At 41.5% G+C, this 24,955-nt stretch overlaps 1 protein-coding gene across 1 annotated transcript; it reads left to right on the forward strand.

The window, feature by feature from the left end:
* Window positions 1–1,666: 1,666 nt before the first annotated feature.
* Window positions 1,667–23,026, forward strand: TMX4 (thioredoxin related transmembrane protein 4). Its single transcript, XM_042049234.1, has 8 exons — window positions 1,667–1,888; window positions 10,748–10,863; window positions 13,967–14,012; window positions 14,622–14,750; window positions 15,445–15,490; window positions 17,261–17,362; window positions 19,038–19,101; window positions 19,502–23,026. The coding sequence occupies exons 1-8, from the start codon at window positions 1,704–1,706 to the stop codon at window positions 19,786–19,788; spliced, it is 975 nt and encodes a 324-aa protein (XP_041905168.1). The 5' UTR covers window positions 1,667–1,703; the 3' UTR covers window positions 19,789–23,026.
* Window positions 23,027–24,955: the final 1,929 nt, after the last annotated feature.

Genomic DNA, 24,955 nt, shown 5'->3' on the forward strand with positions numbered 1-24,955 from the left:
AGGGCAATGATAAATTAGAGAAACTTTTTTTTTCTTTTACAAACCACAAAAGGATTAGAAAAATTGTAATATAGAGACTCTGAGTTCGTGTATCACACAGAAAATATTACAAGAATCATGTGTTCTGAGAGGGTCTTACTTATTTAATCCTCAGCTGGCATTAAGTGCAAATGGCAAGATGGCTCAGAAAGTCAGGGATCTCTGCAGTGCTGGGAAGCTGTCAGCAAAACTCCTCTTTGGTAAGGGCAGGTACTGTTGGAATACCTGGTGATGAGAGTATCACTGAGTCACTGGGAGAGGTCTCATTACTCCTGAGGAGTAAAAAAAGAGGAAAATTGCTGTCATGGTTCCATTTCTGCATAGTGAGAGTGGTGCTAGGGGCACCTTCTGCTTCTGTTACCAAATATTAACCCTGAGTCTGCTTCAGTGCCAATAAAGGGCAGACCAATACTTGGGCTGTAAGGAATGGTTTGATCAAGCCCAGAATCCCATGGGGAAATATGGGAGTGATGTAAAGGAGCCTCATTAAATAAACTGGTAAAGTGCAACAAAATTCACAGGTGGTAAATGCTACTATTTCCTCTTCTGAAGGGAAAAAAAAGTGTGAATGTTTTACCAACAGGACTTATCAGCGCTGTGTTGCAGTAACTGTTAGAAAATTGTTCAGCACAAGTTACTTCCATGCCAAGATAATCTCCAGCCAAACAAGGACTTTCATAACAGACAAGACGGCAGCCCAGACCTGTACAGTGATCTCTTCTTTTTTTTTTTTTTTACGTGGTCAATTTACCAGGCTAACTAAAGAAGTCGATTGTCTTAATTTCCATTAATTGACAGTACAATCATTCCACTCAAGGGCAGGGCTGCTGTTCAGAAGGGCCTGGGCAAGCCAAAGGGATGAGGCTGACAGGAATCTCATTGAAGTCAAGGAAAACACAGAGTTATGTGTCTGGGATGGGGTAAAGAATGCATTGGGACGGATGGGCTGCCTGCTTGAGGCAGAGAAGTGGTGCCCAGTTACAGGACAGAGGAGCAATGGCCATAAACTAAAACACAAGACGTTTCACCACAACATGAGGAAGAAATTCTTCACGTTAAGGTTGCCACAGCACTGGAACAGGCAGCCTACGGAGGTCATGGAGTATTCCTGCCCGGACAGATTCCAAACCCACCTGGACGTGTTCCTTTGTCACCTGCTCTGGGTGACCCTGCCTTAGCAGGGGGCTTGGACTGAGGTCTGCTCCAACCCGAACTATTCTGGGATTCTGTGATTCCGTGGCAGTCCCTTGGAACGGGGAACACTTGTTTTAGCGTGATCCCGCAGAGCTGGTGCCTCCCAGCACCCCAGTGAAGCCATTAGCGCTTTTTAAGCGGCTCCCACAACACGGCGCCGCGAGCGCGCCTCCCAGCTATGTGCCCCAATACAAGAAAGGTCAGAAAACCTGACGGAGCGCACTGGAGAGTGGCCGGAGCAGCTGCCCTGAGGCCCTGTTGGAGCAGGACTCCGGGTTACGGACAGCTCAGGGCCTCTGCCCGGACAGCTCAGGGCCTCTGCCCGGACGGCTCCCGCCGTGAGGGGCGGGCGGGCGCCGGGAGCAGGTGCGGGCGGGGCCGCTGAGGGAGGAGCCGCCCCTGGCCCGCGCAGGCGCCGCCCCCGCGGCGGCCGCTCGCGCCCCGACTTCCTGAGGGCGGGCTGGCCGAACATGGCGCCGGGCCGCTGGCGCCGGGGCGGGCCGCTTCTCTGCGCTCTGCTCCTCGTAGCGCTGCTGGGTCCCGCCGTCTGCTTGTCTTCCACCTTCTACAGCCCCGGCGAGCCGCGGAGCAGCGTGCGAGTGCTGTGCGGCTCCAACTGGAGCCTGGTGTTGCAGGGCCAGTGGATGTTGGAGTTGTGAGTAGCGGTCGCTTTCCCGCCCGCCTCGGAGGCAGTATGGCCGGGGGGTGAGGGGGGTTCCCTGCGAGGGGCGGGCATGGCCGGTGACTCCAGCCCCGCTGTGGGGAGAAGGGGGCCGGTCCGGCCTTCCCGCCCTGCAGAGGGGCCGCGCAGCTTCCCCGCCCCGGCGGTGGCTGCCCGGGGACGGCGTGAGGGAGGCAGCGGGCGGTGCCCGTGGTCCCCTCTGCCCGCCCGCAGCCGCCGGGCACACCCTGCGCTCGGTAGGAATTGTCTGACAGAAGGAGCTGCCCCGCTGGGTCCCCATACTGTGTGGGTAAGAGTGCCCAAGGTTAAATGGGTCACTCCAGGCAGAGGGGAACGAGGGGTATGGAATGAAGGACATGGAGCTGTTGGAGCGAGCCCACAGCAGGCCACCAAGTTGATCAGAGGGATGGAGCACCTCTCCTTTGAGGAAAGGCTGAGAGAATTGGGTTTGTTCACCCTGCAAAAGAGAAGGTTTTGGGTAACCTAATTGTGGCCTTCCAGTACCTGAAGGAAATTTACAGGGAAGATGGGGCAAGACTATTGACAAAAGCGTGTCATGACAGGATAAGGGGGAGTGCCTTCAAACTGACAGATAGTTGGGTTAAATTGGATATTGGGGAAAAAATTATGTACTGTGTGGATGGTGAGGCCTGGTACAGGTTGCCCAGAGAAGCTGTGGCTGCCCCATCCCTGGAAGTGTTCAAGGCCAGGCCGGTTGGGGCACTGAGCAACCTGGTCTAGTGGAGGGTGTCCCTGCCATGGCAGGGGATGGAACTGGATGGTCTTCAAGGTGCCCTTCCCACCGAAACCATTCAGTGATTCTGCGAAGCAGCTGTCCCTCAGGTTCTTGTCCGAGTGTCCATGGTTAAACGGGCCACTCCAGCCAGCTCCCCACTGGGGAATAGTGTCCGGCATTGCTCCTTGTCCTGCTCCCACACCAGGGGCTGGCACTGGGCTCTGTGTGAGCTCCAAGAGGGCTGAGTTCGGTACGGAGTATTTCGCAGGAGTAGGCTTCCGAAGCAGAATTACATAATGTCCCAGCCTGCCTTCACTCCAAGCCGACTTGAGCTCGGAGTTCTCCTTCAAGGGAGATGCATCAGATTTCATTAACTTCTGACTGACTGTAGTGGTGTGGTGGATTTGCTTGTGCCATGACACAGTTCTTGAAATGCGCCTGACTTTTCTTTTTTTTCTTTGTTGGAACTGTCGCTCACCTGCTTGTATTTAGAAGAGGAAAAGGAGCTTGTGGGGTTTTTTTTTAAGACGGCAGTGAGTAAAAAAGTAGTTTAAGTAGGCAGTATAGTCACGTGGTACCTGTGGGCTGTGCAGCTACGAAATAGGATTTTATTGTGGCATATGCGCTACTCTGTGCAAGTGCTTGAGTTTGAAACAGTTTGATCACCTGAACTTGCTCTCCCTCCTAAGTAGTTAGCTAGCTACTTTAAGTTTCGGTTTGCTCTTGTGTTTTGTTTATCTCTAGTCTCTTCTTAGCAGGATGGACTATCAATTCTCTTAAGGCTTTAGTGCTCAGGATCCTACTGGACCCTGGTGTTAGTCAGTGAATAGGTGGGAACAATCTTGAAACAGCTGATAGTGACCCAGGTGTACCAACTGTTGAGGTTGAGGATTTAGAATGGATTTTGTGTCTCACTTCATTTATTGTCATCTAAAAGGTGGGGGAAAAATAAATTTGTTTTCTCACACTGCGAGATTATGTTTTAAATTGAAGTTTTTTCTCTTGGGCTATCTTAGTCCAATGTGGAAGCAATTGTATAAAAGTTACTGATTCATACACAGGGTGATGAGTTTTAAGGAGGAAGATTATTTATGGCCACTCAAGGTTTTTATTTCTAAGAGAAAATACTTAAATAACTAGTGGTGCATGCCTCTGAAGAAGAAAAAAGAGAGGAACTGACTGGAAATCAGAAGTGGTTGGGATAGCAAACAATTAAAATCATTTGGAAGCCTTTTCTCCTTTTGAAAAATTGCTCTTTGGTTTAGGGTGAGAGGTAGCTGACAATAGCGATGGTGGCAGAGTTGGTTTTAGTGTTAGCTGGGCATGGTACGTGTTTCTGCATTGCTTAAATGAGACTCTTAATTAATTTTATTCAGTGTTTGATGTGTGAAAGATCCTCGGGTCTCCATGCTGTTTCCTGTGGTGCACTACTGGTGCTTTCTGCTTTTCTCCTGAGGAGGAGCCTTTGTCTTTAATGAGGATGAAAACTCCATGCTGCTGGTGTGGAATTAGTGAGAGTTTGAGCTCTAGGATTGATTTTTTTTTTTTTAATGTTTTGCGAGCAGAATCCGGTCCGGGTTTTCCCCCGATCCGCTTTCCGGATGAAATCCGGTCCGGGTTTTCCTCCATCCCTGCTCCCGGCCCTCATCCTCAAAATATCTCTTAAGAGGAGAGGAGTAAGGGGGGAAATTCAGTTTTGTTTTGGAAGTGAAGCTGGGGCAGGGGTTGGACGCAGTGAGTTTTTCAGTTACAGCCAGTGAGTTTTTCCATGGGCGGTAGCAGCTTCCCTCTTGCCTAAATATTCCTGATAAGGCTTGTGGCAGAAACTCCGTGTGAGAATTTTCAGCCCAAGTGGCTTCAGTCAGGAGAACAGTGAACACAGACAAATCCGATTCTTGCAGCAGTTTCTATGCTGGTGGATTTTGGCTTCACTGATTTGTATCTGGTTTAGAGCTGGTGATCCAGACAGGAATCCTGAATGTCAGTCCATGGATTCCTTCCATACTGTCTCAGGCTGCTTGGCAGGACTGCAGTAATGTTCAAGAAAACCTCGTTTGTTTGAAGAACCTCCTATTTATTTATAAGACCTTTGTTTTCCAAGCAGTGCTTTTATTAATGCAATTGTTACTATAGCATCTTCATGAAAAAAATATTTATTTTCATCAACTGCTCTTTTGCAGCCTCCTGCCCTGGTAGGAACAGGTACAGATGCTGTTTTATGCCAGTTTTTCTATTTGGGAAGGTGGAAAATCACTGTGTAATTCCACTTTGTTGTTGTTCCCAGGTGCACAAATAGAGAAACTTAAGTTTGAAATTACTTGTGTGTGGGATCTGTAGCAGGAATAGGATTTTTCTTCCTTCATCCCTTCTAGCTGAGGTGTGTGTACTCGGCTGGTTTTTTGTAAATATTTGGTTATTCGTAGCTGGAAAAATTGCAGGCTCTGGAAGCGCTGCTGCATTTTCTTGATAAAAATGTTTTGGAGAAGGTTCTGTATCTGCCAGACATTGCACCATTTTTTGGATGTTGTTACTATCACAGCACACAGGTCTGGGCTGGAGTGCTGTGAGTCTGATGCTGGAATGAGCTGTGTTAAAAAGTTTCCCTACTTCCTTATCTCTAGTCTGTCGCTGTGAGATAACAATTCATTAATATGAGGAGTTTTCTTTTTTCTTTAATATTGTGTCTGTTTGGAACACAGAAAACTTATTTCTGGTCTGTTTACTTAAAAGTGCATTTTACTGTTGTAAACAACACTTGTTCCGAGCTTGATTTATCTTAATTTAACATCCTCTTCTTTTTAAGTAAATTCAAACAAGCAAAAAAAGAAAAAAATGCAGCCCATCAATGCACTTGTAGTCTTCATGCCTCTGGTTACAAAAGAAACTATTTATGCTCTTGGTGCATCTGTAGTACTTTATGTGCTTGTTCCCATATAGGGTGTTAAATGTTCTGATTCCCCTTTGTTTCAGCACAGACTTACTGCTGTGTGTACCTGAAAAAGAATGTCTTCATTGTCCATTTTAATTCGAGCCAGGTGAAAATCAGGAGACAGGTTAATAGTCATGTTTCCAAGGCTAGCTTGTTATATTTATAGTATAGGCCTATACTTTTTACTTTTTCATTGTCATTTATCATTAAACTTTCCCTACTATCTCGTTGGACAGCTGATTGCAAGGGTTCAGCCCTCCCACCTTTTGTCTGTAGTTTCAAGGGAATGTGTTCAAAATGAAGCTGAATGTTTTGGTATTTAGATGGCTTAATGCTTTTAATCAGATGGCTTGAAATACTTTGTGTAAATAAAATCCCAAAGAATTTGCTAAACTATTTAACAATTGCTGTAAGTTAGGTTAGGAGTTGAATAAGATTGAGAATTTTCTGTCACTTAAGAGTGTCTAGTCTCTTATTTCTTGTTAGTATCCAGGCTTTTCTTTGTCCTATTCTGAACAAAAAGAAACCAAAACAACCCAAAACCCAATAAAAACCAAAAAGCCAGGGGAATAAAAATCAAGTTATCAAAACTCTGTTCTGGTTTTGAAGCCTCTGCAGCTCTGCTGGCTGGGTCCAGAGGAAGTGACCAAACATTTTATTTAATAACTGAACACACAGCTGAGTGCTGTGCTGGGCATTGGCTGAACAAAAATTGCAAAAATGTGATGGTGAAATACCCTCCTTTGTAGAAGAAACAAAACAAAACAGGTGCAGAAGGGGACATAAAAATACGTAGAATGATGGAGCTTAATCTGCTGAAGCTCTGAAAATTCACATAAGTTTTTATTGATTGGTTTGCTTTCTATTTTAAAAATAATTTCTCCGTGTTTAAAAAAAAAAGGCTTGTCTGGGTTGGAGGGGTTTGGCACTCTGCAGGAAGCTCCTTGTCAGCTTCCAGGGCCTGTGTTGTGGTGATACAGATCTGGGTAAATGACAGGGACCAACTTTTGTATCTTTGGCTGCCACCTGCTCACTTGAAAAGTCATTAAAACTACACCGTTGATGCGGGACTTTTCTTTTGTTGGCATTACAAAGCTGCCTATCCTGCCTCAAGACATATCTGTATTGAGAAACTGTCTTTTTTTTATTCATTTTTTTATGCTTGTGAAATCTGTAGCAGTAAGGCAAAACTATTTAGAAGACTAAAAATAAGAACTTAATTCTGATACTGCTTTTACCATTCTGTTGGATACTGTCTCAACACTTTCACTCTAATTTTGATGGTACTCCCAATATGAGCTCCATCAAGCAGCTTAGGGTAAGCAAGTTTTGCTGTTTTTTCTTCAGCAAATACTCTCATGCCTCTACCCGTAAGCTGTTTTTCCTTTTTCCTAGATTCTTGCAACTTGGTGAAATTGCCATTGGAGCAAAGTGTGGAATGGTACTCGGTGTTACATCTGTTCACTGATACTGTTGGTAATGGTAGTGAAAAGGCAGATAAAAAGAGTCAGTTAAATGTACTTGAAAAGGAGTGAATTGGTGAATTCAGTAACCAGCCAGGTACAAGGAGAGATAAGTGGCTTGGAGCTGGAAACTGTGTATCAGCGTATCAGCACATCTTAGCAAAGTCGTTCTGTGTTTACTGATCTACTCGGGGTGATATGGCAGAATGGCACCTTTGCTCAAACTGGTTTTAACTTGAGTGAGGTTTTTTGTATTGCCTCAGTGAAGTTGTTGGTATTCGAAATCCAAAGCTTGTTCTTTTGTGCTTTAGATCAGAGATAAATAGAAGTCAAAAGCAAAGTCTGTGTCTGAGAGCTTCAAACTTTGCTTTTCAATTGCTTTCTTTATGCCCTCTGCAAAAAGCTTTAGGTATTGTAATGGAGTAGGAACAGGAGAAAACACCTGGATACTTGGAAATAGTGATTTTAGTTCACTGAGGTCAGTCGTCGTTGCAGTGATAGATGTTTGCTGCCTTATCTATGGAGGGCTGATCGTGTGTGAGAGCATTTCAGCTGTAAAACTGTGCTATGTAAGAGGTCTGGAAGGATCAGGAATGAGGTGTGTGTTGAGCAATATACAATACCTGCTTGCAGTGAATAGTTTGGCAGGGTCTCACTTTTAGCTCTGTGGTGTTTTCAATCTGATTGTTGAATGATGAAGATCAGCAAATTGCCTTTTAATGTGTAACAGGCTTCTGAAAGCTTTCTTTCCTTAACCGAGTGCCCAAGTCTTGATTTAAATTCCAGTGAACTTTGATTTTTAACTTGGAAAGACCTTTTTTCTTGCCACGCCTGCTTGCACTGCACCCTATGCCCTCCAAGTTAATTGCGCTACCCCCTTGTGCACAGAGAGAAGAAATGGGAGTAACAGCCCTAAATTTGGTGGTGTTGACAAAGTGCTAATTGTTTCCGGGCCTGCCTGGAGCATGGCAGAAGAAATTTGGTTACATCTGCTTTTGCCAGGGACCTGCTCTTGCATTTTGTGCCTTGAAAAGTAGCAAAGACTGGTTCCACCGCAGACATGGGGGTCTGCTTCCCTGCTCCTACAATTATATTTTTTTTCTAGGAATTTAAGAATAGTAGTTGTACCATAACTTCTGTGGAAATACGAATCAGCCACAGTTCTAAAGGATTCATTAGAAGACCCTGTTGAAATGAAGTACTTCCCTCAGTCCTTCAGGGTGCAGGAAGTTTTTTGAAACTTTTGATAAAGATGATGTAAGTGTCAAGTATTTTAATCTTCAGTAACTTAACCTCCCCTTACACTTTCTTCTGCATCATTTTAAGACTGAGAAAGAGACACGATTAAGCTTTGGTAATTGTTGGGGTAATATAATTTTGTTATTTCCAGGAGGCAGTCATGAATTCCTTGATGCCTCAAATGCTGCACAACAAATGCAGACATGAAAGCTTCAGGAAAGTGAGGGTGTTGAGGTGAACAGCAGTGGTAACTCTTGCAGAAATCTGATGTGTATTGCAAGTTCTCTCTTGAACATGTGGGAACATACTGTTTCCCGGCTGGCAAGAATTGGATGTGTAATTTCAGGAATATAAAGCAAGTATTTTAATCCTGATTGTCTGTGCTGATGTTCAGCTGGAGTGGCTGGATCTTGTAGCATTGTATGGATCTATTGCCATCCCATGCCCAATACTGATACTAAAAATCAGGCAGCCAACAACTACAGCTTTTTGTGAAGTTCAGTGTTATGTCCTGTCACTTCTAAACTCTGACGTGGGTAGATTTTAATACTGCTTTGAACTAAATGAAATATTTTCAATCATATGACTGTTAGTCGTGTATTAAATATTCCACTTAATTTCATTCGGGAGAAATTCTCATGCATGTCAAATGTAAATATAAATTTTGATGGGGTCTAAATTTCTATTCCAAAATCAGATTTAACAGGCTAAAGGATGTATTAAATTTCAAAAATCTCATGGTGTGAATTTGACACATCTAGAGAAGCTGGATTTAGAAGACAGTCAAATTTCTGTCTTTCATTTTAGATCAACGTCAGCTGCATTATCTGATGGATGTTTGCAGTTTCTTATTTATCAGTCAAGCTCCTATAATAAAATAATCCTGTTTGTAAAGTACAGTATGCGTCAGACTGATATTAAAAGCTCTCTACAAGCCAGCAGCACAATGGAGAGCAGTGCTGCGTGTGAGACTTGTTTCCAGCATCTTTTTGAAAGATACTGAGGGTCTGTCTCTTGGCAGGATAAGATTTATGTCCTTTTTTTCAGATGCTTTCACACAGAATGATATTGACTTAAAAAGACAAGATATGGGCTTTCACAGTTAGAATAATGAATTTCTAGTACAGTTAAATTAAGAAGTATTTTTAAGTTGTGTCCTTTTATCTGCCAAGTGACAAGATTTCATTTTTTTAAATACAGGAGTATTTAAAAGTACAAAGCACTCAGAGTAAATTTAATTCCACCTCTTCTGTGAGAAATGACCTGTTTTACATTAAGCTTTACTGATATGAAACATCTGGGGGTGGCTGGGGATATCTCAGTCTGCAGCCACTAAGTAAGCATTCCTGCTGACAGCCAGAGAATAGGAATTGCCAGTCCCTAGGTCAGATAGCAGTGGTGGCAGACAAACCGAAGTAGTAGAGAACCTTGTGAAGGTTCCCAGTGGTGGTTTTGTGCTAAGGATCTTGGACTCTGCCCGGGAGGGAATGTGTTTCTATGGTTCGCAATGGACGCGTGGTGGCATTTGTGGAGCACTGTGACAAGGAGAGTGTCACTAGACTCAGTGCTTTTGCTTTTAGAAACCTCCATCCCCATGGTAAATCAGATTAAAGCCCATAAAGGTCTCTCCTCATTAGTAAAAGGCTAAGTCTGTGCATGGGCAATTGCCCCAGCTCAGTCACAGGCTGGACCTACCAGTCCTGGTTCCCTTGTTGTGTGTGTGACAGGCCATGGCAAGCTGCACAAGTTTGAGGCAGACTTGGCCAACCAAGTTAGGCTAAAATAAATAAAAGTGGCAAAAGGGGTTTTATCAGCAGCTTTATCTGCTATTATCCTTTCATATTAGCTGTTCTGTTTCTTGTTTGATATTACCAGTAGGTGCAAAATTGGTTTAATTATTCTGATTGAGAGTGTAGAAAATTCAGCTGTTGAAACATGCACTCCTGTTTTTCTGAAATGGATCCTGGGAAAAAACATGACAGTAAGTATGAGCAGTAGAAATTTGATGTGTGCTCCTTTTAAGTCTCTAATGACTGCTATCAAAAAGGGCATGTTGTGATGTATGGAGTAGTGGGCTAAGGCAAATGCAATTTTGGGAAGTTCTGAGGTGTGGGAAATCAATACAAAATGTGATGAAGGATGCTGCTTCAGAGGACAGCCTGGGTTCAATAATTCAGGTAGCTGCCATGGAAATGGATTTTATTTCCTATGTAAACAGAATAAATCACAAGTGGTGAGGAATTTGGATATGAATTTCTCAAATCTGTGATTTGTTTTAATAATATGGGGAAGAGCACAGGGATTGATAAAAAAGCTTTCTTGATTGTCTGATTCAGTAGACCTGATTAAGAAAAACTGTAGTTTTTTTTCTTTTGTGATTGATGTGTTTGTATTTTCTCTGTACGATGAATCAATTTGAATGTCTTTAAGAGTATTAAAATATTTACACTGCCTTCCCCCTTTAGTTACGCTCCTTGGTGTCCAGCCTGTCAGCAGATTGAGGCGACCTGGGAGAGCTTTGCAAAGGAGAGCGAACGGCTCGGGATCACTGTTGGAAAAGTGGATGTCACTCAAGAACCAGGTATAGCATGAAACAGACTGTTTTAATAACAGCAATTATTCAATATAAGTACCAGTTATTACTTCTTAGGCTTCAAAGTCAAAATAATGTTATCCACACTTTCCTTCTCCATACAGTCATATTTCTGAACTGAAGTTTATAAACTCAATTTGAAGGATTAAAGAATTGAGGGAGTCATCTGGCTTAATACTGAATTAAAAGAGGCTTATTCTCTATTTAAATCTTCTTCACTGGAAGCTGTTGCCTGTCTCATTCCTCCAACCTGTCCACAGAAGATTCCATTCTGTAGCCTGCCGTTAGGAGAATTTCAGGGTATGGTAGAGGGAGCCTTCTTTAATTAAAAGTTTTTAACCGTTTCCAGCATGATGCTGGTTTGTCGACTGGTTTAATTGTGGTGGTGTGTTAGATTACAGAGGTTACTGCTGTTTCCTGTTGGTGATGTGCATATGCAAATATGTTTATAAAAACACTTCTCCTAACTATTTACAGAGGCACGAGTGCAATCTAATTTATTCCTTTGGTGACTCCTTTCAGAGTTTTGAGTGTGTCTTTGTACAAGCAATATTAATATTGTATAAACCTCTGCATCTCCTGGGAGTGCTCTGTGCTTGTTTGGGCTTTGAGGGAATAAAGGATTTTATCAGTAGTATCCAAGGACTGAAAGATGAGATGTTGTTAGAAAAAGAAGGCCAAGCTTTTCTGATTTTTCTTTTTGCTTTATAAAGTGTGTGAAAAATGTGTTCATTTTATTAGTTGCAAACATGTTGAACAGATTTACTGTATCAAAACCCTTGTCTCACAATCAGCAATCTAAGCTGACAAGAAAATGCCAGCTGTTCTAGACCTTGTGTAGGTTCATGTCTTGTTAAAAGTTCACAAGTGTACAAAAATCCTGTATCAAAAAGCTTCATAAACTAATCATTATATAGTGTAATAAGGAGATGAGTTTTAATATTACCTTTCTAAAATAGATGAAACCTTTTTTAAATAGATGTAAACTTAATACTTGAATTTCTAATGTTGCTGAGAGTCCTGATCCCTAAGCATGGCTAACTTCTGCTAGTCTAAGGACTGACCAAAACATGAATTTGTACCAAAGCTCATGTAATAAACCTACAGCATCCAGTTCAGCACTGAAAGCTGCAGGCATTTCTAAAACTAAGGAATGCTCAAACTGGAAATCAAACATTTATTACATATTTGACCTTTGGTGCTGATGTGATTTGGAAGATACGTGAGTTTCTATGGAGCTTTCCAAAGTTACTGAGGTATTTTTACTGTGGGCTTTGCATCAGCCTTTCAGTTGTTGTGTTTTAAGTGCTCTGTCTCCTTTCTTGCTTGCACAATGGTACTTTAATTAGTCTTAGTTATGTAACCCCTTCATTGAATTGAATTGAAAGTAGTCAAAATGTGTTAAATTAGGAGAAAACCACGAGATGAGTGCAGAGTTACATAAAATTGCACTTCCAAACCGGCAGGAGAAAGTGGACATTCATGGTGCTTAATTGCAGGAGATGCCTGAAGAATAAACCCACTGGAGCCTTAATGGCTTCACAGCAGATTTCAGTCACTTGATGTTCCAGCCTTAAAGTGCTTCCTCTTGCCTCATCTTCTCCATTGAAACATTCAGTGTGGAACAAGCAAATAGTGGAGATGCTTCTGGATCCTTAAGTTCTGCATATTTGTGGTGCCTTTTTTAAGCTCCCAATCACAACATTTACCTCTGAATTGAAACAAGACTCCATGGATCTTCTGTGTCTTCTTTGAGTAGTTGGCTGGAAGCAGCTGGAGTTCTAGATGACATCTCTATTCTCTCTACATTTTCAGGGGCGTGCATGTGCAAATAGAAGATTTTTTTAAATTATTATTCTTGATTAGCTGTTTTCATAATGGATGTCAGTTTTTGATTTGCAAACAGAGACAGATGCCTAACTGTATTTCAGATTGAACTAGTAGTCAGTTCAAGTTTGCATTAAACAGGCACCAAAACAATTCAGTGTGTTCTTAAATTTTGTAGCTGACTCACATCTGGTTTTACCAATCTAGGGAGGTGCCTTAGATAACCAGCAAACCTCCACCTAAAGCGTTGGGGATGTAGATGTATTTCGTAACTTTTAGATCTCAGTGTTGCTTCTGAGGTGTTCACCCTAGGATAGGCCACAGGTAAGAGGTTTGAGCTGTTTTGTTTCCTTTGCCTGAGTGGTGTTTGTAAGAACTTCAGAGAGCCTGTCAGTGTTCCCACGACTTTCTCTGTTCTTAAGCTAATTATGTTCTTTATGACTCTCCACCCAGTTTTCCTTGTGCAGCTGTGCTGTCTGCTTTATTCATTCTGCTCTTACACTTGTGGGTTTGTTTGCATTGTATCTCCCTGTGCTGGCACAACTTTGAGCTGTTTCAGAAAGTTTTTCATCACCCTGCCTCTCGTAGCAATAAAGGCAGAGAAAAAAGCCACAACCCTTTGATGCCTATTCCATAGAGGAATTCAAACTAGGTAAAACATTTCCACTGAAACTTTTAAAAATACCTGGCTTACTTCAGTATGGCTCATCTTTGTCTCTAAAGGCAGAAACCCTCTTGCTACAATACTTTTCCATGGCTAATCCTGGCGCCTAGAGCTGTTTGCTTTATTGAAGGCTGAATAAGGCCTTCATTTCCCAAAAGATTTTCACAGAATTTTATAAAAGGCAAAGTTAAATAACTGTACTCTTTACACTGGTACTTTATATGAATTGCAGTTGCTGGCTGTAGGAATTCAGCCCTTTCTAATGGACTCTGAGTGCATCTAATGCTGGGCTGGTCCAAAACTTCAGCTGGGTGCAAATACTGATGAGACAAATCCATTGATGAGGAAAACTACCTCTCAGTAAACATTCTTCAAGCTAAACATTCTTCCTTAATTTGTTACCAATATTTAGTATCTGTTCCTGTTTGTAGCATATCTGAAGACAAACTGTTAACCTGTATTTACAAAACAGTGGTGAAAGCTGTGCAGCCTGCTGCTCGCAAGTCTAAAATACGGATCTGTAGGTATTTATAGATAAGTCAGAATGCTGAGAAATTTCAGTGTTACTGATCTGTTTGTGTTGTCTTCTTCCTTTTCTAGGCTTGAGTGGTCGTTTCTTTGTCACAACACTTCCTACAATCTACCAGTAAGTGTGTCATACTGGAAACTGCAGCTATTGACTCCTACTTGTCACTTGATTTAATCTGTAAATGAAATGTGGGGGAACATGAAAGAAGAGTGACTTCTGATTTCAGCTCAGGTTATTGTAGCTTTGGTTGCATGATAAAATCCTTATCTGAGGCTTTTCTTTAGTTTAAGTGACTTTACTAAGTTTCCCTGTTACCCATACTAATTAAAAATGGATCAGAGAAGACATTTGCTGTATCTCTTCTCCAATGAGATGATATCATCCTTAAAATATTGAACTGTTCATTAAGTCAGAGCATTATGAGTCGTGCAGATATACAAACAAATACATATATATGTAAACTTTTAATTCTGAGTTGTATTTAGAAATGGTTTGGTTGTTAACCTCATGTGCTTTGTGTAGTGTATTGCATTTACTGTAGTGCCAGAGAATATTTAAGAAAAATAGCATCTTTATAAACAGCAAAAGCTCATGCTGTTTAAAAACTGGGATTTTTCCATCATGGGTTACAGTTCCCAAACCTTCAGCTCCCAGCAAGTGAAATCTATAATGTATGTGGGGGTTTTGGTTGGGGGCTGTCTGTGCTGATGGGAGTTTGTTTTGTAGTGCCAACGATGGAGTGTTCCGCAGATACCGCGGCTCCCGGACCCTGGAAGATCTTCAAGGCTACATCTTAGAGAGGAAATGGGAAGCTGTGGAGCCTGTAGCAGGATGGAAGTCTCCCTCTTCTATAATGTAACACTTGGCTTTTATTAACAAGAACTATGTTTTGTAGCTCATTATTCATTAAGGGTCTTGTGTTGATAGTTTAGACAAAAGGCCTTTATTCCCTAGACTTGCAGGCTTTGCAGAAGCAATCATTATTGACAGCCTGATTCCCAGCTTCTCACCTTTAAAGGCAGTTTATTTTCTGCATTTGCTTTTGTTTGTGCTTGCTAAGGCTTGTTTACGTCATCTTTGAAAAGAGATTAAGGAAAAAAAAATACAGCCAGTGAGCATTATGTAAAGTGGCATTTCCAGTATCTGCTGCGGCCTGGAATCAAGCGTGTGTTTATGTAGATTATTACTTCCTGACTTCTGGCTACTGGGCAGCCTTCAGCTTTAAGGATTTCTTGTTTATTTATTTACAAGAGAGTCTTTTGTCCCCCTTTGGAATACCAAACAGTGTAGTGCTTACAGAATACATAAGAATTTGTTTTCAGGGAGGTGGATTTGCTTAGAAATAGTGTAGAAAGCTTGCATGACAGGATCAACTAAAGATGTTAGTGGCCTGCAGTTCATTCTGGCTGAAGCTATTATGTGTAAATTCACAAAGAGGAGGGTCCTTATTTTTCATGTGAGAGGGAGGAAGAGCTGTAGGATATTTAGGAATGGGGAGACGAGCTACAGGGCTACTGTGAACCTGTCCTTCCATTTCCTTGTTTTCCAGGATGCATGGCATGGCAGGGCTGTTTCACTTCTCAGGATGGATCAGGGTAAGTAACTGCATAGTGTTTCCCATACTCCCTTTTTATGTTTAGAATAATAATATGTTTAAAAGTCAAAACATAACTGAATATTTTTATTATCCTTTTATGAGAGTTCATTTTGCCTTGCATCTACTGCACATTGATTGTATGATATCTTTGCACTCTGAAGTCTGTAGTGCCAGGGTTCTATGCCAACTATGGCAGCTTGATTGTAAAGATTGTCATCCATGATGAAAATACTGATTGGAATGAGAGAATCTTCAAGGCTATAAAGTAGCTTTTTGAGAGCTGCTGCAAAAATGGTTGTAAACAGCAGCAATATGTTAAATATCTGCCAGGTTCTCTTACTTCAGGCTATTGCTAAAGATAATCCCCAGGTTCATTTTCAGAGTTGTGAATGAGGCTCCTCTGCAATTTGTTTGCATTGTGTATTGCACAGAAGGGAGGGCAAGGGGGTTATTTTTTAGTAATAATTTCTGCATCTGGGGTTCAAACTGACAACACCATTTGCACAGGAACATGATGAATTTGGATAATAAAGTGATTATCAGAAGTAAAGGAGAAATGCCTAGCTATTCTGAAGTGTGCTTTAAAATATCAAAGTGTATTTTACTTTAAAATATTTCAAGATGCTTTCATTTGGGAGCTATCCAGGTTTTTCCGTGACATCCAAATACTGAGAAATTTCAGACCTTTCTGGTTTTGGTCAGAAAACATCCTCTTAAAACCTTTGAGTGTCACTGAGATTGAGAGACTGTATTTGATTGCAGCAAAATATATTATTCTTGTAAAATGTGCTTCAGAAAAGAAATGTAGTTGAGAGTTAGAACGGTTTGTATCACTTCTACTGAGCATCAAACTAACACAGAATCAAGCAGAGCTCTGAGTTGTGTATCTTTGATTCTTTCACTGGATAATACTTACTTTTTATTGACTTCTGGTGTTTCTCTTCCATGGTTGCTCGGTACTGGTGTTGTTTCACTGTAGTTTCCTTCCTGAAAGATTAACTGTTCTGGGAAGAAACATGTAATTTGCTTTCCACTTTGAATATTTCAGCTGTACATTTCCTCATTCCTCCTGCTCTGCTGTCTTATGCTTGGATAAATACCGGAAGATGTTCTGACATTTAAAAGAAAACTCTTGGAATCTCTGTATTTAAACTCTTGTAAATGTTGATTGCGGTTTGTTTTGAAAGAGACTTAATGTCATAATTGACTTCCTACCAGCTCATCTGACTCGATGTGCTGCTTGATTCAGCCAGTTGAATTTGTAGGTTTGAGGAACAGACTAGAGTTTGAAAGAAATCTTAATACTGTATTTGGATTGTTATATTCAAATTTAGAAGTGAAATCATTTATTCAGTGTATGCCTAGAGTGTGTGGGTCCTTTTAAGAGCTAAAAAGCTTCAGTAAGAACTAAATGGCTTAATTCTACTTAATGAAGAGTTGGCACAGAGAGATCAAGGATGTTGTGATACTTTCCTGCCACCTCTGAGGCTCCTCACACACCCATCTGCAGTAAGGTTGTGTATGGCATCTGTAATGCTGAGCATCTCAGGGAGAAGGAATTGTGCATCCTCTGCTTAAAAAGCCTTTTAATGTGAACAGATTGGTACAAAACCCCAAGATTTAATGGTGTCAAAAGGGGAAGACTTCAGTATAAATACTGTTAAATGAAAGGTCTTAATCAGACAGCAATTTATGTAATGGTATTGGCAGTAGGACTCCTAAGTGGTTTTAGGTATGAAGTTACTAAGTATTTTCTTGTCATTTCCAGCAAATTCATAACTACCTCACTGGCACTCTTGGAGTACACGTTTGGGTTTCCTATGCCATCTTCATCTTGGCTACCTTACTGATTGGCCTGTTGCTGGGTTTGGTAAGAAAACACATTATTTTTTTTTTCCAGTTAACTAGAACTCTTGCTTTGCATAAACATGTGAAAAAAATAAAACCAACTTTGCTCATAAGATATACTTAAATATGCCTTGCTTTAATAATACATTGTAAAATACTGATATCTCTTCCCTGATATCCAGAATGTGTTAAAGTGGTTCAAAGCTGTCCAAGGGAGGTTTAGGCTGGACATTAGGAAGCAGAGCATGGTCAAACACTGCAACAGGCTCCCCAGAGAGGTGGTCAGTGTCCCAGGCCTGTCACTGGTTAAGAAGCATTTGGACAATGCCCTCAATACAAATCAGGTCACCTTCTAATGAACTCCGTGCTTCAATTTAGATTTGTTTCGTCCATCCACTAAAATGAGTGATTCTTGTATTGGCCTTTTTGTATCTACGACTGTTCTACTTAAGGGTTGAATGTGTGTGGTCAGTGGATCAAGAATCCAAATTTCTAAGAGCACAGGCTTTGTGGAGGTTTTATTAACCAGAGAGGAATTGGTTTTGTAGGAGTCAGCAACGTAAGGGTGCTGCCACACTGTTACTCAAAGTCAAAGGATAAAAATATTTTTTAAAGCTTTGAAGATTTGGGGGGTTTAAGTTCGGATTAGTTGCCCGTTCCACAAGTGCATTCTGCAACTGCAAGAATGGTTTAAACAGTTCTCCTAGTTACTGGTTTAACCTGCTGCTAAGTCACTATTCCTCATAGGAAGATTAAAGCTTGTTTCTGTGACTTGGATCTCTGCCCTTCAGCACAAATCTTAGTGAAATAAAGAAAAATTTTGAGAGTGTTTCTCAGTAGTACTGGGGGGTGATTTCAATGCAGTTGAAATTTGAATTTAGGCAAAACCACATTTTTATACATGATGTGCGTACAGAATTGTTGTATACAAGCAAATGTTTTTGATTATTCATTTTCAACAGCTGCGTTTTTCTAGATGATAGATTTTCACCAAACGAGTGCAAATCAAGTTAGTATAACTAGGAGCAAGTGAATATCATGTTTTAAAAGAAACTTTCCTTCTTACTCCTTCACTAAAAAATGCCCAAACTGAAAAACCTGAAAAAATGTGAAGTTAATCTCTCAGCTCTTTCCAAAAAGCTTTTCAATGATTGAAATATATTTCTTTCACATGGTGTCAGCTCTCTCTTTTTCTTTGCACTATTCTTAGCATGTGACAGTGAGGCACAAATGTCTTCCTTGCATTTTGAGTGTCCTTGTTCTGTGCTGGGCTGGTTAAATAACAAGCACAAAAGGTGGAACACACATCTGTATAGGGGAGCTGGGGGTAGGAATAGAATAACATCCCAAAATACAGAAAATCTTGACCAATATTTTTTCATAGATTTTCAAAAAGTAAAAATCCTCAGCTGTGTTCTGAACTGTTCTTCAGATGGAAGCAGTGTCAGTACTGAATAAATTTAGGAAAGTAGGAGGTAGAAAATGGGTAGTAGAAAGCAGGGAATGCTGGTTAGTACACACTGAGAAAGCACTTTTTTTCTGTGGTTTTATTTAGCTCTTATCTCTAAGCAAGATAATACAATTTTGTAAACTTTATTGTGTTTATCTATCTAAAAAGAATGAGTGCAGGGACTCTTGCAATTGCTAATAAATACCTTTTTTATTATTGCTAATAAATGCCTTCTTCCTTTCCACAGATCCTGGTTTTGATTTCAGACTGCCTTTGCCCAACCAAGTCAAAATACAGAGCTGAAACGCCTGGTAAGAGCTCTTAAGGGAGTGAGATGCTGTAGTTTAAAGTGTAAATTTGTAGGAGAGAGGGCAATACACTGTTCAGACCGTAGGTGTGTACCAATAATCCAGGAGCCAAGTAAAATTGGTTTGTCTTTGGTTTGTAACTTGGTGGAACAAAATGAAAGCCTGTCTGTGCCTGATACGCAAGGAAAATAAATGGAAGTGGAGGAGAAATACTACTGAAGGTTTAATGAAATAACTGAAAGATAAGGAGGAGTTTTCAATCACAGGACCACAGAATGATTCAAGTTGGAAGGGACCTTAAGGATCATCTGGTTCCAATCCCAGTTGGAATAATAATCCTAATCAGTAATAATGTTCATCAGTATTTCAGAGTATGTCTAACTGCAGTCTCTGCTTTGTTTAGAAGAAGCAATTACCAAGGATAACGTGGAGAACGCGGTGTTGGAAGAGCCGGAGGAGGCTGCAGAGCTTTCCGCAGATGAGGCGGAAGAGGCTGCAGATGTGAAAGATCTCTCAGATGGAGAAGATGCAGCAAATTCAAGTGCTGATGAGTTGGAGGAGGATTTACCACTTGGAAAAGAATCAGGGGAAGAAGAAATGGAAGATTTAAGTGAACAACCTTTAGCTGAATCAGAGACTGAAAGCACAGTGAGACAGCGGAAAAGTCAGGGGGCTGAGAAGGAACTATAGTTTTCCCAGTGGTGTATTTTGTACACTTGGACCAAAGAAGTGTCAGACCCCCTCAGGGTCTGAAGCTGGAGCTTACACTTGATTTGTCATTGGTGTTTACGCAAAGCTCTGCTCTGCCAGCAGGCTCCTCTTTTTTTAAGCTTAGTACTTGCTTACTTTCTTTGATAAGCACATTGGCTGTGTGTTGTGTGACTTTAGCTGTGACAATCAAAATCAGTGTCTTATCTGTTCCATGTCCTCTCAGAGAAAAAGGGGGTGTCAGCCTCAGTTCACCAGCTGTGAAATGAACACTGTGTGTGTGTGTCCCTCTAAAGACTGACCTGGGCAAGATCAGGACTTTTAACTCCACAGTAGCTTGGCAGGACTGTGACTTTTCTTCTGAATGTTGATTGTTCCCAAATGCCACAGAAGCACAGAGACGATTCACTAGTGAAAGGGGGCACCTTACTGGTCTTCTATCAAAAATGTTGTGTACCATGGGTTTGTTTTTATCACTTTCAAGCACCTTTCTCTTCCATTTCTATTCATGTTTGTTTTGGAAGTTGATCCTGCAGCTCACCCCCAGGTGTGTCAGTTTTTGGTGATCCTGAGGCTTTGCAGCTTGAGTTGTTTGAGCCAAGGAGTTGGGGTAATTAAAAACCTCAGGCAGAAAGAGAGTGGCAGCTAAATGTTTAAAATATGTTGGAACTTTCAAAAGGTTTAAAGGAAATAGTTTTGGTCAGGGGAAATTTTTTTTTTCTTTTGGTAATTTGTTCCTAGCAGGAGATTGTAGCAGGAAATATTCACTTTGGAGTCAGGAAGTTGTATATTTCTTGCCAGTACAAGCTTGTCACATGCAGTGCTGTCCTGCCATTTCCACCTCGGAATGCTTCTGGCAGAACTCAAGCTGCTCTAGTGATGTTATCTGAAGAGGCGCTTAGGGTTTTACCTTTGATCACTTTTCTACTTTTGGAACCATCACATTGGGAAAATAGAGGGGCACATGTGGGTAGTGGGGAGAAGCTTTGGGTTTTGCTTTTTATATCAGAATAAAAGTGCGTGTGTTGGACTGTGTAAAGTGAAAATGGCTTGTCAGGTAGACAGCATTAGGTGTGGTTAGACTTGGGTCATGAAACATATCCGTGTATCACTCCTTTGGGTTAATATATAAGTCTTTTTTGGGAAGGAGTACCCTCAGTGAGATCCTCTGTGTTCCTGCTTTGTTGATGTATGACCACGAGCGTAAGATGTGTCCTAATCTTGATATTATTTAAAAAAAAAATCTATATATTGCATAAACCTTGCTAGCATGCATGAATTTCATCTTGTTCTTCAAGAATGAAGAGTAGTCAGAGATGAGATCATCTCTCATTAGCAGAGAAGTTGCAAGTGCAAATGATGGTTTCCTTTGAGACTGAGATTAATAGGGCCAATGTGTGTTGAAAGCTGTTTTGTTGTTGTTTTTTAATGCTCATAGAGAACATACTTGCTAAGAAAGCTCAACTTTCCCATCTATGTCCTGTCACATACGTTTTGAAACTATGTTAGAAACTTTGCATTTGTCTGTTAGAGCTCCTCAAAGAAGAAAATTACACTGCATATCCTGAATTTGAAATTTCTTATGGAATACTCCCAGTCTGGAGCTTGAGTTCCATATAGTGGACACCTGTAAATGTGCTTTCACACAGGTGAAAACACAGACTTGATAATATCTATACATTGCACTATCTTGAGAATAGTTTGTGGTGTTTGGGTGTTGTCCCGTGTAACTGAGCAATTATAAAGCTGGCAGGCAGCAGAACTCAGCAGTAGGTGAGGCACACAGCAGCTTTTTGAAAGCTAAACTTCTATCTGCAAAAATCAAAAAAACTCTGTGGCCGCTGCAGTGTGAAGGGAAGAACTGTGCACTTGGAAGACAGTAAGGTGTTCTCACAAGAGTTGGATTTCCCTGCGGTGTCTTTGGATTTCACAAGCAAACAAACCCACAAATGGCACTTTGTCCTACAAGGCGCGTGGTTCGTGAGGATCTCTCTGTGGGAGAGATCAGAAGTCCCTTTGTGTGGTGTGTCTGAAGTGTCTGCTCACATTTCCTCTGTTGTTGCATGTCACAGTTGGGTTTGGGTTATTTAAACCGAAGATAGGAAGGGTTTTCCATCATGACAGACTGAACTGTGAGATCGCTGATGAGCAGGGATTAAGTAAGCAGGCAGTAGGCGACAGCAGTGTAGATCTGTCTTTATTTGGAGAATCTGGAATCTGGAAATGAGCTTGGTCAGGCTCCTGAGGGTTCTTGAACATAGGATGAACGTTGTTGTTCCTGAGTTTTCATTAATGAAGTAGGGAGTGCGTTTGACCATATTTGACATGTATTGGTGTATCTTATTACAAAGATCACTAAATTGTGAGTAAGGCTTTGCATAGAAAAGGTGATACTGTGCAACCACTGATCTCTCCGACTTAATTTTACATTTGTAGGAGAATTATTGTAGTGTGGTACTGGAGATACTAATTTTTGACTAATGTTTATCTGGAAAACAGCAAGCAGCAAACACTCTAAAGGCTAAATTTGTGTTTAACAGAAAAACTATTAGCTGTAGAAGTGTCATGTTAATATACCTTCCAGAATCAGGTTTTTTTCCACTAAAACACATTTTAATTGAATCATGTGAGTAGTGCTAATTAGACTGTTACAATAGTATTAAACTTGGTGTGTTTCCAAAAAGTCAGGATCAACCTTTTGTGCAATCTGGGTGTTCTGTTATCTCTGTTCTGTAAGGATTAATCATAAAGAAATGGAACTTGTTCTTGCAACCCCAGTATAGACAAAAGGGCCTTGGAGGAGCTGCTGCTGGCACTGTTCAAAATGTTTTGATGAAGGACAGGCCCTTAAGGCTTGTGAACTAGAGCTGTGTGTCAAAATTAATTTAAGATTGTTGAGAAGCAATTTAAATATCAATTGGGCTGCTTGCCACTGGAATGGGAATTCTTAACAGCAAGTCATGAAAAAAATCTGGCATGTTCCTTTTTCAAGAGGCTGGCTATCCATCCAGCATTCCAAACCTCCTGTCCTTGGGATCTGTGTGAAACTTCTATGCATGTCTTGGAATGCTCTGTCTCTACTGCCCCCGTGGGGGTGGCATGTGTTATGTGGGCGTTCTTTCTGGAAATGTTACACAGGGTTGTCTGTTACACGAAAGTGTTGCAAATTTATACTTATGCATATTTTTACTGAAATGCCACATAAATTTTGTATTTATGACCTGCTTGGAGTCATTTTCATTTCCTCGGTGCGGAGTTGGCTCATCTGTGTTGTTAACAAAAGGTATTTTTTTTATATAATGCTGATCTTCCAATTAATCATAGAGGTTGTGACTTGTGAAAATTCCTTAAAAATCTTTAAAGGTAACCTGGGCATCAATGAAGTGTTTCCTTTTGGAGGGTTTTCCTGCAGTAATCAGGGCTCTTAGAGCTACACAAGGTAGCTAGGTTGCTGCGCAACAACGTAACTGAACCCTTAAAGGCTTTACCCTCTGCATGAGGTAGTTCTTTACCATCCCTGGGAAATCCCCTAACTCTGCCAAAGCTGTGCTGACTCCCTCTGGGATTTGGAGGTCGGCAAGGAGAAGTGTACAGACCTAAAGGAGCCATCCTCAGGTTGTGGCTCACATTCCAGGCAGTGCTGCGAGAATAGGCTGTAGGGGCAGCTGTGCCAGAGGGAAAAGAGACTGCCAGGAACCATCGCTGCAACCTCCTTGGATGGTGTGACCTGCCACTGGATCTGGCACCTGGGTTCATTCCGCTCAGGTGAGTTACCTGAGCTGCCTCTCCCTGTGAACAGAGCAGCTGCAGGGCCTGGGCCATTTGCCATTCACTTTGGTTTCCTTCTTTTCCACTGTGTTCATTTCCTAATGCAAAGTGGAAGCTGGAATGGTATCAGATGAAGCCTTGAGAGCATTTTGTTTGCTGTTTCATCAGCTGCTTCTTGTTCTCTTTTGTGACGCGAGAATATGAAGTCTTCTCAATGAAAACAGCACGTGGAATACTGCAGGCAAAATCTGATCAGGTTTTGAAAATTACTTTGGTTAAGCAATCAGAGAAATCCAAGCTCTAGTTTTTAGAGGAAATACTGAAGATACTGTCTGGTGGCTGAACTAAAGTGGTAGAAAAGCTTGGTTTTTCTGTCTAGAACTGGACCAGTTCTGGGAATGCAGCTGCCTAGCAGTGTGTGCTGTCATTCCCTTCCCTACTGGGGAATAAGTTGTGTTTCACTTCAGTGAGCACTGTAATGATTACTTATTTTTAACCAAACATCTTCATTCCTCTCCCATTAGAAAAACACTTAAAACACTCAGTTTTTACTTTCACTTCATCTTTCCTGAGGAGAAAGGAAAGCTCCATATTTAAACATACAGGAACAAATGGGGATTTAGTTATCCTAATATTTTAATTTAAATTTCCATTTTATATGGAAAGGCTTTTTTGTGGCTCATTAGAGTTTCTTGGAGCCTGCTGGTACTTCAGACTTTTTATATCTGTTAATCTGGATTCCAGGGGAGTGTGGGAGCTGAACCTGGCCACCATGGATTTTCCTGGCACAGGCTGTGCCAGTGCCTCACGTGCTTGCAGAGGACGCAGAAAGGACAGTGGCTATTCCAAGTGTCAGTCCTACATCAGGAAATTAAAAGATCACCCTTGATAAGGGTACTTTTTATGTCTTTGTTGCTGTGGCTGGGGGGACAAAAGTAACACAGATCTTCTTTGTGAATCTGCCATGGACTGGTTTCATTGTACTTGGAATCATCCAGCTCCTCCCAGGAGAATCAGTCCTCTACTCAATGCTCCACTCTTCTGCCATCCCAGCAGCCTCCAGACTTCCCGGCTGACTTCCCAAAGTAGACATCCAGGGGCCTGTTCCAGCCACCTGCTCACTGCTGAATGGCCAAAGAACTGTCCTCATCCCTGCAGCGTCCATTGGTTTTGACTCCCATGGTGGAGTTGCCAGATGGCTGCTGGGGTAAAAACCCCACAAATATTTTCTGTTGGTTCTTCTGACTGACTTGGAGGGGACAAGGTGAATTGGTCCAGCTTTGAATGATGTCAGATGCTATCCAAAACCACTCTAGAAAATGGGTATTTTATGACTTTATTTGGAGAAATTGTTTGTGGGGAATCTGGAAGCCAAAATAAC

Source organism: Corvus kubaryi, unplaced genomic scaffold (genome assembly GCF_017639235.1).
Source record: "Corvus kubaryi isolate FWS band 111438036 unplaced genomic scaffold, C.kubaryi_AGA036_p1.0 70, whole genome shotgun sequence".
Lineage (NCBI taxonomy): Eukaryota > Metazoa > Chordata > Aves > Passeriformes > Corvidae > Corvus > Corvus kubaryi.

What these genes read in the sequence shown, in the direction of transcription:
- TMX4 (XM_042049234.1), top strand. Translation starts at nt 1,704, where the DNA reads ATGGCGCCGGGCCGCTGGCGCCGGGGCGGGCCGCTTCTCTGCGCTCTG. An exon ending in GGCCAGTGGATGTTGGAGTT is followed by an intron (nt 1,889 to 10,747) that starts GTGAGTAGCGGT and finishes TTCCCCCTTTAG; the next exon opens with TTACGCTCCTTGGTGTCCAG. An exon ending in TTGGCCTGTTGCTGGGTTTG is followed by an intron (nt 17,363 to 19,037) that starts GTAAGAAAACAC and finishes TCCTTTCCACAG; the next exon opens with ATCCTGGTTTTGATTTCAGA.